The 15,149-nt window shown below is 42.1% G+C and overlaps 1 protein-coding gene across 1 annotated transcript in view; it reads left to right on the top strand.

Moving 5' to 3' along the window:
- MRPL1 (mitochondrial ribosomal protein L1) overlaps positions 1-12,037 on the top strand; it is a 49,873-nt gene extending 37,836 nt beyond the window's left edge. The window contains exons 8-9 of the mRNA XM_066574331.1: positions 8,292-8,373; positions 11,729-12,037. Coding sequence (XP_066430428.1) covers positions 8,292-8,373; positions 11,729-11,835 — 189 coding nt within the window. The 3' untranslated portion in view covers positions 11,836-12,037. The remainder of the gene's footprint in view (positions 1-8,291; positions 8,374-11,728) is intronic.
- Positions 12,038-15,149: the final 3,112 nt, after the last annotated feature.

The raw sequence follows: 15,149 nt of genomic DNA, 5'->3' as shown, positions 1-15,149 counted from the left end.
TGCTGATATCTGACAGCAAGGGTCCCCTCTCCTTGTCATCTGCTTACATGCTGCAGTTGTTATTGATTGTGGCAGGTTAGAGGTTAAACTGCCAGGATCTGATGTTTCTCCTCTCCTGGCTGTTAGAGCAGGAGCCTGGCTGTCAGTAGCCAGCCAAGCCACCACCTTTAAAAAGATGTATGTGCCAATTAAAAGTCCATTAGTGAGGTCAGTTAAAAAGGTGCATTGGCCGTCACTTCCCAGGATGCTTACCTCCAGAGTTTTGCAGGCATTGACTGAGCAAGAAATACTGTAAGATTTCTGCTGTGAAGTCTTGAGCATTCCGAATGCAGCCTGTAAAACTATAATAATAGAATACAGCCTGTAAAACTATGTAGGTCAGCTGCTTATATAAATAGGAAAACGGCGTTCAAAGGTGAATTTACATTTTAAGACACTGATAGGGTTTGAACAGGATATGATGAGAATTTGCTGACGCAGGAGATACACTTGCAACTTACATTTGCAAGAAAAAGTAAGTGAACCCTTACTAGGATTTCTGCATCGATTGCTAAGTCACAATTATAGACAAATGCAATTTGAACTTATCACACACAAACAGCTGTACAGTTCATGTCTTTTATTGAGCACATTGAGAAAATATCCACGATACAGGGAGAAAAGTAAGTGAACCTCTGTGTTACTAGAAGTTACCAAAGGAACATCAATAAATTTTAGTGCTCATAGCAGGTGTAGATTTCTCAGTCTGGTGCACGGACTGGCCAGATATAGTAAAATGCATATGCCTCTTAATACATTTGGTGCACATCACTCCAGGACAGTCTTTACTGAGACCGGCCTATAAAATATCACTAAGTAAATTTCCCCCTTTCGGCCTCCTTCACATGGGTGACACGGCATCGCCGCGAGAAAAACGCAGCGGTATCGCATCGCTGCACCGTGTGATATCGCTGCGTATTCTCACAGCAATACTGCGATTTTGTAGCACTACAAGGTCGCATGTGACGCTACCAAGTCGCGTGACTTTGTAGCATCACATGCAAGGATTTTCAGGGGGGTTGTTGAAGTATAAGCCCTACCCCGAAAATAAGTTGTAGCTGAAGAAACTAAAAAGTATACATCACCTCTCCCGCGCTGTCTGGGGCACCGCTGCAGCTTCTCCTCGGGTCCCAGCACTGATCATCTTCTTCATCTTGTGGCTGGAAATTGAAAAATCCCCGGCTGCTAGAAGCGCTGGCTGTGATTGGCTGGCGCTGAGCCAATCACAGCCATTGCTCGATGAACGGCTGTGATTGGTTCAATCACAGCTATTCATCGAGCACTAGCTGTGATTGGCTAAGCGTCAGCCAATCACAGCCAGCGCTTCCAGAAGACGGGGATTTTTCAATCCCCAGCCAGATGATGAAGAGGAGAAACAGTGTCGGGACCCAAGGAGAAGCTGTGGCTGCGAGCGTTTCTAAGGTGATGTATCTGTTTTTTTTTAATTTTCCCTGCAGTTAGGGCTTAGATATGGCTTTGACGGTAGGATTTCTTACTGTCAAAGTTGCATCGCACCGCACAATAATCGTGTTTTCATGCGATGCAACAGAGAGGAAGGCTCCATAGAGAAACATGGGCTACACAAAACCTCAAGAGTCGCAGGCATATCGCCGGTTGCAGAATTACAGTCTTACCTATGTTTTCATTGAATAAACGTTATGTCACAAGTTACCCATTTGTCAGCAGTTGCCTCCATTGAAAATTTCCTCTAGCTGCAAATACGATTTTCACAATGCAGAGAAGGAATGTGCTGTTGCTTCCAGCAAATGTATTGAAATTCATTAATATTTCTGGAATGCCTTGTCTGCACAGCCTTCATCAGGGCGATGCCACAGCATCTCGATAGGGTTAAGATCCAGGACTCTTTGGTCTTTTTAAATTACAAATTTTCTTTTTCAACCATTCTTTAGTTGATTTACATGCATACTTTGGGTTATTTTCTTGTTGCATCACCCAAAGTCTCTTCCGCTTGAGGTCATGGACTGCTGAACTTACCTCCTCTTGTAAAATGTTTTCATACACCTTCATTGTCCCTTAAGTGCTGGCAAGGCGTCTGGGTGCTGAGGCAGGCAAAAAAGGCCCCAAACCATCATGCTTCTTCCGCCATGATTCACAGTTGGGATGAGGTTTTCATGTTGGTGTGCGGTGGTGTTCTTCCTTTAACCATAGTATTGTACATTTGTGCTAAAAAATTCCACTTTTGTTTCATCTGTCCATAGATCATTTTCTTAGAAGCATTGTGGAACATCCAGGTGGTCTCCAGTAAACTTGAGATGGATCTTAAAAATTTTTCTTTTAGAAGTAGCTGCTTTCTTCATGATGTCCTTCAATAATCACCATTGTTATTCAGTGTTTCTCTAATAGTGAACACATGAACAGAGGTTTTTTACAGTCTACTCTAGGTCTTATGCTGTTGCCATTGGGATCTTTCTCATCTCTTTCATGATTGCCTGTCCTACTCTTGGAGAGATCTTAACAGGACATCCAAGCATAGGGAGAGTAGCAACAGTCCTAAACCTTTTCCATTTGTAGATAATTTGATGTACTCCCAGGTCTTTGGCAATACTTTTGTGGCCCTTTCCAGCTTCATGTCCCTTTATAACACATTATCAGTAGTTGTTTTTGAAAGTTGCTTGCATCAAACCATGGTTCACACTAACCAAACCTATGAAGACCAGATTTGTCAGTAACCAGGCTTTGGGTGACTTTTATTTAATGGGCAAAGCACCTGTGAATACCACACTTCAAAAATCATCATCTTAATTGTAAGTAGGTATTGTTATTAATACAGAGGTTCACTTTTTTTCCTGGGCTGCAGATGTTTAGTTAGATTTTTATCCCAGTCACAATTTTAGACAAATACAATCAGACCACATTTTATTAGTAGTCAATACAGATAATAATATTGCCCCGTGTCCATATACGCTTTTGTGAGAAAAAACTCATTTCATGCACTATTTTGATGTAATTTGCAGATAAAACTTGCCCATTTAATTCAATCCCAAAATGGACAGCATTCTGATGCCATCCACCCATGTGTCTCCATATTTCATAACAGATTTTTTTTCTTTGCGGACTTGAAAAACGGATAACAAAAGCAGACGCACAGACTGCATACAGAACCGCACACAAGGGAAGAAATGTCCATTTTTTGGAGATACAACACAGACTAAGATAAAGAACATATATAATCCAATAAACAAACATTGCGGAACATTGGGCACACACTGGAATAAACATCGCCATGGTGTCAAAGAATTCTTGGTTGTGTCAACAGCGTTTACAGTAATTAGGGCTAAAATAAGTGATTGAGTAGACAAAGAACTGACCGGAATTTAAGGAGTGCCAATAGAATATCAAAGATTACCTAGAAGTGGGATAAGAGGTGGATCAGTGGACCTTCTAGAAGAGTGCAAGACGCAACCTTGGGGGACAGTAATTTGTTTCTGCTCAGGCGCCCACAAATACTATACGTTCGTGTGAACACGGCCTAATGTGTATTTTAATCACCTAAATCCCCGATCTTTTTAGGCTTAGAAGTCCGGTGCGCCGTCCTACAGAGTGACTGGTAGCCTTCCTGTATGACTCTGTATATATGTAGCTGGTAGTCACTGATAAGGCTGCCCGCTGGACTCCTCAGCCCACAAGGAGCGGATATTATAAGTAAAAGGGTTGTCCCGCGCCGAAACGGGTTTTTTTTTAATTCAATAGGCCCCCCGTTCGGCGCAAGACAAACCCAAGGGATGGGTTAAAAAAAAAAAAAGGTTTAGTACTTACCCGAATCCCCGCGCTGCGGCGACTTCTTACTTACCTTACCAAGATGGCCGCCGGGATCTTCACCCACGATGCACCGCGGGTCTTCTCCCATGGTGCACAGTGGGCTCTGTGCGGTCCATTGCCGATTCCAGCCTCCTGATTGTCTGGAATCGGCACACGTGATGGGGCGGAGCTACGAGGACCAGCTCTCCGGCACGAGTGGCCCCATTCACCAGGGAGAAGACCGGACTGCGCAAGCGCGTCTAATCGGGCGATTAGACGCTGAAATTAGACGGCACCATGGAGACGAGGACGCTAGCAACGGAGCAGGTAAGTGAATAACTTCTGTATGGCTCATAATTAATGCACGATGTACATTACAAAGTGCATTAATATGGCCATACAGAAGTGTATACCCCCACTTGCTTTCGCGGGACAACCCCTTTAATAATTTACCTGTTTTAATTAATGTTTTCACACAAAACTACGGTCTCTATCAATCCGCTCTGCACCACACTGCAGGTTCAACTTTCTAGGTTCCCTTTAATACTTCTCGTTTTAATTCTAGTGCTAACATATATACATTGCACCGCTGTTGTACAGAGCTCCTAGAATATTCTGGCAACAGTTATCTATAAACACTTGCTGCTTGATCTTAAAGGGGCCTTCCGGGATTATAACCATTGATGGCCTATTTTTAGGATAGAGCATCAATCTTTGGGGTTTGACTGCCCACATCCCTTTTGATTAGTTGCTTGAAGGGGTTCTCTTTATTGATTACGAAGCAAGAGCTCCGTACATTATATGGTTGCAGTACCTGGTACTGCAGCTCTCAAGTGAATGGGAATGAGCTGCTATGCCGGAAACAGGCGCCACGAAATATATGCAAAACCGGCTAATAAAACTATTAATGAAAGCAGCGATATTTGCCGAGAAGTTTCAATTTTTCGCTTTAATATTCCACTTCTAGCTAAATCTAATGTTTATCAGGTTACAAAATAATGTGACATCAGAGGTATAAGATAGATAGATGGATATGAGATAGATAGATAGATGGATATGAGATAGATAGATGGATATGAGATAGATAGATGGATATGAGATAGATAGATGGATATGAGATAGATAGATGGATATGAGATAGATAGATAGATGGATATGAGATAGATAGATGGATATGAGATAGATAGATGGATATGAGATAGATAGATGGATATGAGATAGATAGATGGATATGAGATAGATAGATGGATATGAGATAGATAGATATGAGATAGAAAGATAGATAGATATGAGATAGATAGATAGATAGATAGATATGAGCTAGAAAGATAGATATGAGATATAGATGGATATGAGATAGATAAATAGATAGATATGAAAGAGAGATGAGAGAAAAGAGATAGATAGATATGAGATAGATAGATAGATAGATAGATAGATAGATAGGAGATACATACATAGATAGATTTGAGATAGATATGGGATAGATAGATAGATAGATAGATAGATAGATAGATTAGATATTAGATGGATAGATATCAGATGGATAGATAGATATGAGATAGATAGATATGAGATAGATAGATTGATAAATAGATAGGAGATACACAGATAGATAGATTTGAGATAGATATGGGATGGATAGATGGATGGATAGATAGGAGATGGATAGATAGGAGATGGATAGATATCAGATGGATAGATAGATAGATATGAGAGATAGATATGAGATAGATAGGGCCTGGTACCTGTTCAGTAACAATTCTTGCACATACATATGGATATGGTGGAGAAATAGGTCTGACATCATTACCAAGTTGTGCCAAATTTATCACGCCATGTCCATCATTTTCATACCTCTGGTGCGGTACGCGCTATTGTTTCCTGCCATATGAGTGCATGCATCCTACCACACTATAGATAAGCGGCCGCCATTGTCTGTATGGCAATTCTGCACTGAGATCTTCATTAGGGAGAATTATTAGTAATACTAGCTCTGCTGAGTATTGATGTGGCAATATTAGTGATTTTGTTTTTCCGCTTCCTCTGCAGCCATCATCACCGTTTGTTCTTTATATGGCTGTTGTATTAATAGCGCTTATTAATCAGGACAATTGATTAGCATGTCCTGGACATCTGCTCATATTTATCAATTAGATATGTTGGCAATATCCCTGCAGTCAATTTTATCTTGGTTGTCAGGGTGGAAAGAAACACAGCTGGAAATATGAATGTATTTGGTCATGCCTTTTATCCCTGCCAATTAGCATTTTTCGGTAGAGCTACCTGCTTAAAGGGAATCTGTCACCTACTTATAGTCCTATACACGAAGTTTATGGGCTGACAGTATGTGACCCGCTGAGTCCGGGGATGTAAGTGTTATATTTACCTCCCCCATTGTTCCCCGGCTGTCAGCGCTGAAACCTGTTGAGGGGCGTGCTAAGTAGTCCGCCAGTTCTAATTTCATAATTGGCGGACTACTTGGCAGTGTTTCTCAATACACTAAGCGGCGACTTTCAGCACGGACGCCTGACGACTGGAGGAGGGAGTATGACACTGATATCCATGGACTCAGCGGGTCGCCTACTTTCAGCTCATACGGCTAAAAGTAGGTGACGGAGTCTCTTTAAACAAACACTGTTCTAAAGAGTATGGGAAGTTCTTATTGCTCTGCACTATATAATTAGATCTTGCTAGAACCAGATCAACTTTGATATAAGCAGATTTTCTGTATTAATGGCTCAGAGGTCTTTGGCGACACACTGTTAGGCCACTTTTTGGTGTCGAAGTTGCAACGTGCCCTACGGATACAGTACTAAGGTTGAAATAAATTGGAAATCCACAGCAAAATTTGCATTTGTTTGCTTATTAATTTCCTAACCAGGTTAATGTTTAAAAGAAAAGTACCGATTAATAAGAATAGTACGGACAGAATCTGTGTGGCTTCTAGTCAGTAATCCAGCCCCAAGCAGCCAATAATCCTTTAGGCAATCACATGCCCGTCTGTTTTTGGTGAAATTAGAGAAAGACTAATATGTGTGGGGAAAGAAATATATTGTATCTAAGAAAGTAAAAGGGGCATTTAGTGACCACTCAAAGCAGAAGGGAGCTGCAGCCATAAGATAAAGGGAGGAGTTGGGTCATGAAACCCAGGACCGGTCTGCGCCGAGAGGAATGCCTATCAGCCGGTCTAGCGCTCATTTGCATAGGATGTGCGAGGCAAAAAAAGGCTGAGTTCTCTAACATGGAAGCAATAGCAAGAGAAATAAAGGCATCCTGTCATTTACTGATTTAATGGTGTAACCTAATAGGGTTATCATCCATAATAGCGTGTATTGTAATCCAGAGCTGCATTCATAAATATGCTCGTTGGAAACAGCCAATGAGGTTATGGCCAAATGCACATGGCCGGGTCGGATACCGCAGCGGAGTCCGACCCTGTGCCCAGTTAGTGACCCCTGCATACCTTTCTGGATTCTTCTTCACTGTGCTGCGCATGCGCTGGCCAGCACACATGCGCAGTGCAGATAATGCCCCGCCTTTGCTAGGCCGTGACACAGATCCCACGGTCTTTCCGCAATGATGATTGCAGAAGGGCCTTGGGTCACACAGCTTCCATTGCCTTCGATGGAAGCCGTCCACACGGAATCCACTGTAAAATAGAGCATGCTACGTTTTTGCCCATGCACGGGGCAAATCACAATTGATTTCCGCTCGTGGGCATGAAAACCCGCTTTTGCATTGCATGCTTATGGCAGGTGTTTGCTGCGGAATCAGGAGGCGGACGCCCGTTCTAGATTCCACAATGCAAATCCGGCCGTGTGCATTCAACCTATAGTGGAGAGATTTCTAACGTCATGGCTGAGATTAGGTAAGGCATTCTCTGTGCAGCACTGCATTGTGGGAGAGTTTGTTTCTGCATCGGATTGTGTATACCTCCCAGACAACATCACCAGAGAAAATTGCACAACTTCATCCCGATTATATGGACACATAAAACGGTTTCTTCACAGGAGATGTATGTCATAGATGAGTCAACAGGCAGGGAGGAGTAGTCCAGTAACAGCTGGTAAGCCTCAGGTTGTGTCCAGATCCCTACCTACTGCATTCTTTAATGATCTGCCAAGCCTCGTGTGACCCTGCCAAAAAAGATGTATCCATGTACTTCCTCCTGTTTCAAAGGAGCTGACCTACTGAGCCTCCTTTCACCATTATGACCCGAGTGCCAGCTGGCAGGCGACGGGCTGGTTATGGTAGGCTTCAGCCTAGTAAAGCATGGCCGATAACAATCTACAAATAAGTTTCAGCAAATATCTCAGGTAAATGTAGTTTATTTTCAGGGTGAAAATGCTGCAATCTTCTGAGCTCTCTACTTCAAAGTGGAAGGGGAATGCTGTCAGAAGTTTACTTTTATTCTGTACAGTCGAAAAGTGTGCTTGTGCTCTTGCCCATTTCTCTTGCCGTAAGCCTACTGATATTTTCTTCCTTTCCAGCTGAATATGCCTAGTGAGCACATAGCTGCCAATCTCGAAGCCCTTGTAAAGGATGTTTGCAAATATAAGCCATTAAGCTTTGGTGAGTATTAGTCTTTGTTTTGCTTGGGTATTTTGCTTCGAGGGGTTTTGTCATTAGGACAGAACTCCGTTCCCCTGCTGGGCCCTGCGGAAAATAAAAAATGAGAGTTTACTCACTTCTCCTGGAGTTTTCTGGGATGTAGCTTACAGTCACCGCTGGTATTCGAATGTGACTTTCCAGTAGTCGATGGCAGAAGCACGTGATCTCTACAGCCAATCAGAGGCAGCAGTGTCACGTCGCCAAACTCCCGCCATCATAGCGCCCATACCAGGGGTGACTGTCAGCTGCGTCCCAGGACTCCAGGAGAGATGAGTATACTCTCATTTTTTATTTTACGCAAGGCCCAGCTGGTGGACGGAGTTTTGTCCTAATGACAAAACCTCTTTAATGTAGGAAAACTGCTTTGAGGCTGTGTGTACATGTAGCATATTTTCCGCAATGGATTTTGGTAAAGATTTTGATATGGATTTCACCACCTCGTTTAAAGAAATAAAACCTCCGCCTAATAATGTCACACGATACAGATTTTCAATCTGCAGCATATATCAATTCAGTGCAGTTTTTTTCTGCACCACATCGATGACATTTGTTAAAATGAGTTCAGTGGTATCAGTGCCTGCAGTACCCCTGTTGGCCACTGCGCTCCTGGTCGGTGGACCCTTGCCGGTCAACTGTTGACGAACTACCCTGTGGATAGGTCATCAAAGCCTCTTTAAACGCTGCTACAACCAAGAGAGCCTGTGAAACCTACTTCCTCTGCCCATCAAGAGTAATTGACAGATCTCGGTATGCAAACCTTTACAGGCAAATATGTAGATCACTTTGTGTGGGTGGGCAGAGTTCACAAACTTTCTCTTATAAGTCCTGGTAGCATGTAAAGCGCAGCTGTCACAAACATTTGCCATGCTAAACCACCACCACCACATTAGTCCTGTCTATTAGAGCATTACAGACATGTTTCTCTATATGCTGTCTCAAAAAGCACAATATAAAAAACTCCCATTTTAATATCTCGCATAGAATATGCTAATTAGCAACAAGTAGGAAGGCTCCAAAAGAGAATAATCGCACTACATTTGTGGTGCGTTGTTCCTTTTTTTTGGGGGGGGGGGGGGAATTGTCTGAGTTTGTGACACCTTGAGGCAGTAAAGGTCCACACTCGCACACAGCAACACTTTTTGTATCATCTACACTAGGGACTGGTCCGACCTGCAATTAATTAGCTGCAAGTAGTCATCTGGGTGGCCCGTTACTGTAATCACAGTGTCTGGTCAGGTGCAGCAAACCAAGGTACACATGACTATGCTTCATCAGCACACTATGCATGTATCAAATCTCCAGCGCACACAAAGCTTATTTTTGTTTTCCTCTCCCTCCTCCACCTTAAGTGCTGCTCTTACCATGGATATAGGGATATTTTTCACCATCCATGTAATAACAGCCTTAGACCATTCTCGGCCTAAAAGATGGAAACCCAATACAGAACAAACGCTGGATGAAAAAACGCTAGGTGAAAGTAGCCTTGCATATACGTACTTTTATATCATGTACTATATAGTCTCACATGCAGAAAATGTATATGTAAGAGAGCCACAATGCAGGCTGTTTATCCTCCCATGGCAGCTAGAATTCAGCACTGTGGCCCCACTGTGGTCTCGGTGGTTGTTGTCATCGCTAACCCAGTAATTCTTTTACATTAATGAGGCTGTTTCAGTCGGTATGTAGTGATTGTCTCCTAGAAGACCGCTATTTCTTATACTTATGGACACTATTGAGACCAGGGTTCTACCACTGGATTGGCGCATTGCCAATGTGGTTCCAATATACAAAAAGGGGTCTAAAAGAGAGCCTGGTAACTTCAGGCCGGTAAGTCTCACTTCAATAATTGGAAAAATATTCAAGGGGTTTCTGAGAGACGCCATCCTAGAATACCTCAAGGAGAACAACAGCATAGCTTCTCACCAGCATGGGTTCATAAGCGGTCGATCATGTCAGACCAACCTGATCAGCTTCTACAATGAAGTAAGTACTAGGCTGGACCTGGGAGAGTCTATTGATCTCGTATATCTGGACTTCTCTAAAGCATTTGACATCGTGCCACATAATAGGCTGATATATAAAATGAGACAGCTCAGACTGGGTGAAAACGTGTGTATCTGGGTAAGGAACTGGCTCGGAGATAGAAAGCAGAGGGTGGTAATAAATGGTTCGTACTCTGATTGGGCCACCGTTACTAACGAGGTGCCACAGGGTTCAGTATTGGGCCTCATTCTGTTCAATATATTTATCAATGACCTGATAGAGGGGCTGCACAGTAATTATTAATGACCTGATAGAGGGGCTGCACAGTAATTATTAATGACCTGATAGAGGGGCTGCACAGTAATTATTAATGACCTGATAGAGGGACTGCACAGTAATTATTAATGACCTGATAGAGGACTGCACAGTAAAATATCAATATTTGCAGGTGATACAAAGTTATATAAGATAATTAATGCAACGGAGGACAATGTGCGGCTACAAACGGACCTAGATAAGTTGGAAGATTAGGTAGAAAAATGACAAATGAAGTTCAGTGTTGATAAATTTAAGGTTCTGCACATGGGCAGGAAGCATAATAAAGAACAGGAAGAACTGAGCAGATTGATATATAATTTATGAGAAAACATTCAGCATAACTTGTCGTCTTCATTTATATCTCTACTTATTCTGAGTCTTAACAGTCCAGTGGGCGGTCCTATCTGTGATCGACAGCTACCTGTGTGTGACTGAGGTATCTGTTAGTCACTGATAAGACCGCCCACTGGACTCTTCAGCTCAAAAAGAACAAAGGTTTAAAGGAATGAAGTACAAGTTCTACTGCATCTTTCCTGATAAAACTATATATCAATCTGCTCGGCTCCTCCTGCTCTATAACATCCTGCAAAATGGATTTCACTTTCAATATGACAAGTTCCCATTAATCTGTGCTATGAAAAGCAGGAGGTTTGGAGCCCTGAAATAGAAAAATGGGAGCTCCAGCCTCTATAAAAAAAATTATAAAAAGAATGATTTTGGACCTAAAAACAAAATGATAAAGTTGCAAGATATTGTGCTAAAACTTGTATTCTATTGTTATGGCATATAATACAGGCATGTATATACCAATTAATTTATTTATGCATGGTATATTATTTTTGTAGTATTGTACACTCATTTTTATGTTTTTGCTAAATCCTTAATTTAAAAAAACACAATCAGGCTTCATTATAGTATATAAATGCTAGACATGGTGATCTTTGTGTAGGTGTCACCACTGATGGAACTACAAATTTTGTTACTTTGTCACTGAAAAATATTTTGGTTTTTTTAGGTCCTTTTGTGGAAAGTGTTCTCATCAGTAGTGCTACAAGTGAAGCCCTTTACATCAACTGCCAGAAATTCTTCCCAGAAGTGGTTGAAAACATTAATGAGGAATGAAGACAAAAGTCAAAGGATTAACTTCTCCTCCACCAAGCTGTGACGTTACATGGCATCTGCCAGTAGCATTGCTGCGCAGCCTGTTATATGCAATGACAATACTTGGACCTAAATGAACTCCCCTTATCAGCAGTGGAATAGACGTTTGTTTGGGGATGGGAGTGGAGCTCGTTTTTTGTTTTGTATTAAACATATTTCTGAATAGGCTTCTTTTTTTGTGAAGAGGGTTCTTAAAGTATAAAATGCCATGTCGTATAGCGCACATGATAGTACGATTAGTAGAAAGCCCGTTCCAGGACAGCGACTGCAGTCTGTATATATAAATATGCATGCTCAGGCAATGAGGAGTCATAGTTATAATGCAAAGGCGTCCGCTATTTCAAATACATGAAACACACATGGGAAACCAACGTGGAGCTCCCTTCATTGTCTTATTCTCTCCGTTTGCGTAACTCGGCACTCCTCTTCGCTGTTATATATTTGAGGACGTACCACTATTTCACATGTGTTAAAATCAAGATTTTGCCACTTCATGAAATCATTATTGTAGAACCTCAGCAGATGATTGATTAAAAAAAAAGTGTACATTTTAAGATGCAGGCTTGCATGTTTGATTGGGAAAGGCAACTTCACGCTAATAATGTAAGGCATGAAGTTTGTTATAGATGCTATGGTGATGATGAGTGAGTGGGAGGCGTAGCATGTAGTGGTACATAATGTATACACATGAGGGTAGAGATGTTAACCGCACCACTTCAGGCTAAGATGTGTATAAGAGTGTAAATCTGAAAAAGGACATATGCCCACCCAGTTCAGCCTATTATCTTGCAGTGTTGATCCAGAAGAAGGCAAAAAAAAAAACCACGAGGTAGACGCTAATTTTTCTCATTTGAGGAGATAAAAATTCCTTCCCAACTCCAAATGTGGTAATCGGAATAATCCCCGGATCACCGACCAATCTGAAGTAATCAGTGACTATAACATGTAATATTGTAACTCTCAAAAAAGACGTTCAGGCTCTTGTTAAACTCTCTTATTGAGTTCGCCATCCTCACATCCTCAGGCAGAGAGTTCTATAGTCTTACTGCTCTTACAGTAAAGAACCCCCTCCTATGTAAGTGTAGAAACGACAATCAGCTCAGGCAGTACCCCAGGGATAAGGTGAAGAAGAAGACTATAAGGTGATTTAAATGCTGGGTGTGGTGGTGAAAAATGACCGGACCTGCTATGCAAGATGGTCCGGCACGCCTCCAATCCTAGTACGCAGAGTAATCACTAGGGTTCCACTGAGTTCGTCCACCCTGGTCCACCAGACATTCAATCGATTGGAGAGGGCCAATGGGGATTCCGAATATATAAATCGAACAACATGTAAAGAAAATGGGCAATGGTCAGAGCATAAAAAGCCCCCAGCGCTCCAAGGGTTAACCAATCAGAAGGGATAAAGTGAAGTAAATATATTAAATAATTGAAATTAAATACTAGATCATATTTTATCTACCTGCTGCACTACTGGATGCTAATTTCAATTATTAGATATAATATATTAGACTGCTTCCATGGATTTAGGGGTGTTCTCTGCTGAGACACCCCTGTGAAGTAAGTGCTTCACTTTATTCCTTCTGATTGGTTAACCGTTGGAGCGCTGGGGGCTTTTTATGGTCTGACCATTGCCCATTTTCTTCACATGTTGGTGTACAAACCTTCTTTTCTCTAGACGTACAGGGCGCCCCCTTGTTACATCACAGTCCTGGGTATAAGTAGATGACGGGAGAGATCTCTGTATTGTCCCCTGATATATCTACCGTGTTCCCCCGAAAATAAGACAGTGTCTTATATTAATTTTTGTTCAAAAAGGTTTAACTTTTTTACATGTATAGCTGCCTGGACACTATTTAAATTGACTTTTTTAATTAACTGTTAGCAGGGCTTAATTTTGGAGTGGGGCTTATATTTCAAGCATCCTCAAAAAGCCTGAAAAATCATTTTGCATCCTCAAAAATTCTGGAAAATCATGCTATGTCTTATTTTCAGGGAAACAGGGTATACATAGACATTAGGTCGCCCCTTCAACTTCCTTTTTCTAAAAATAACCACAATTTTGTTACTATATCTGGGTATTGTAGTCGCCCATTCCTTCTATTACTTTAGTTGCCTGTCTTTGAACCCGCTCAAGCTCTGATATCTCCTTTTTGAGTACCAGTGCCAAAACTGTGCACAATATTCAATGTACCCCATGGTGGCTCAGTTTTTAGCAGTTTCCTTGCAGCACTGGGGTCTCTGGTTTCCCCCCACACTCTAAAAACATATTAATATGTGAACATACGAATAGACTTTGAGCCCCAATGGGAACATCAAGTGATGTATGGCGCTACAGAATAAATGTGTTATATAAATGTGTAAAATATGTTATCTGCTATTTGTAAAGAGGAAGAACAATGTTCTCCTCATGTGCCCATAGACCTGTTTTGATGCACCCCATGATCCTATTTGCCTTGGCAGCAGCTGCCTGACACTGGTTGCTGCAGTTAAGCTTATAGTTAACTGAAACCCTCAAGTCCTTTTCCATGTCCGTGTTCCCCAGTGGTTTCCCATTTAGTGTGTAATGATGACATGTATTTCACCTGCCCATGTGCAGAACTTTACATTTATCAGTGTTAATCCTCGTTTACACGTGCACAAAACTGCACGTCAATTAGAACCATTTGTTTCCTTTGATGTGTTCACATGTCCATATTTTACAGGCGTGCAAACACATACACCTGCAAAAGATAGGACACGCATGCACCATAGGTCTGTGTTGCGCATCAATATTCCCTGCGGGGAGTCCCAGTGATCTGAGACAAGGGGACTGCCCACGGGGAATAAAGAATCCCGTTCCATAGCTGTGGCAGAGGATCGCGATGTTCTGCCGTTGCTTTCAATGGGCTGCCGGCAACCACTGCAGTGATTTTCGGAGAAGGGCTTTAAATATAAGCGCCTCCCTGAAAATCAGCCCTAGCATGTGTAAAAAAAAATATATACTTACTCTCCGCCGCTGCCAGGGTTCAGGCACGTCTGGGCGCTTGTTTCCCTGCACTGCTCCTAAGGTCTTTCAGCAGGCAGGGATTTTAAATCCCCGCCTACTGAAATGGCTGCATCTGATTGGCTTAGCATTCAGTCATTCATTGAATGACAGCTGAGCGCTGCCTGTGTTGGTCACAGTGCTCAACCATTCATTGAATTAAATCCCCACTTGCTGAAAGAACTTCATTACAATGCCAGAGACCAAGCGGCTAGACGTGCCTGAGCCCCGAGAGCGGCGAAGAGGTAAG

Source organism: Eleutherodactylus coqui, chromosome 7 (genome assembly GCF_035609145.1).
Source record: "Eleutherodactylus coqui strain aEleCoq1 chromosome 7, aEleCoq1.hap1, whole genome shotgun sequence".
In the NCBI taxonomy this organism is placed as follows: domain Eukaryota; kingdom Metazoa; phylum Chordata; class Amphibia; order Anura; family Eleutherodactylidae; genus Eleutherodactylus; species Eleutherodactylus coqui.
The sequence above is the reverse complement of the archived record's forward strand: the minus strand, read 5'-3'. Positions and strand labels throughout refer to the sequence as shown.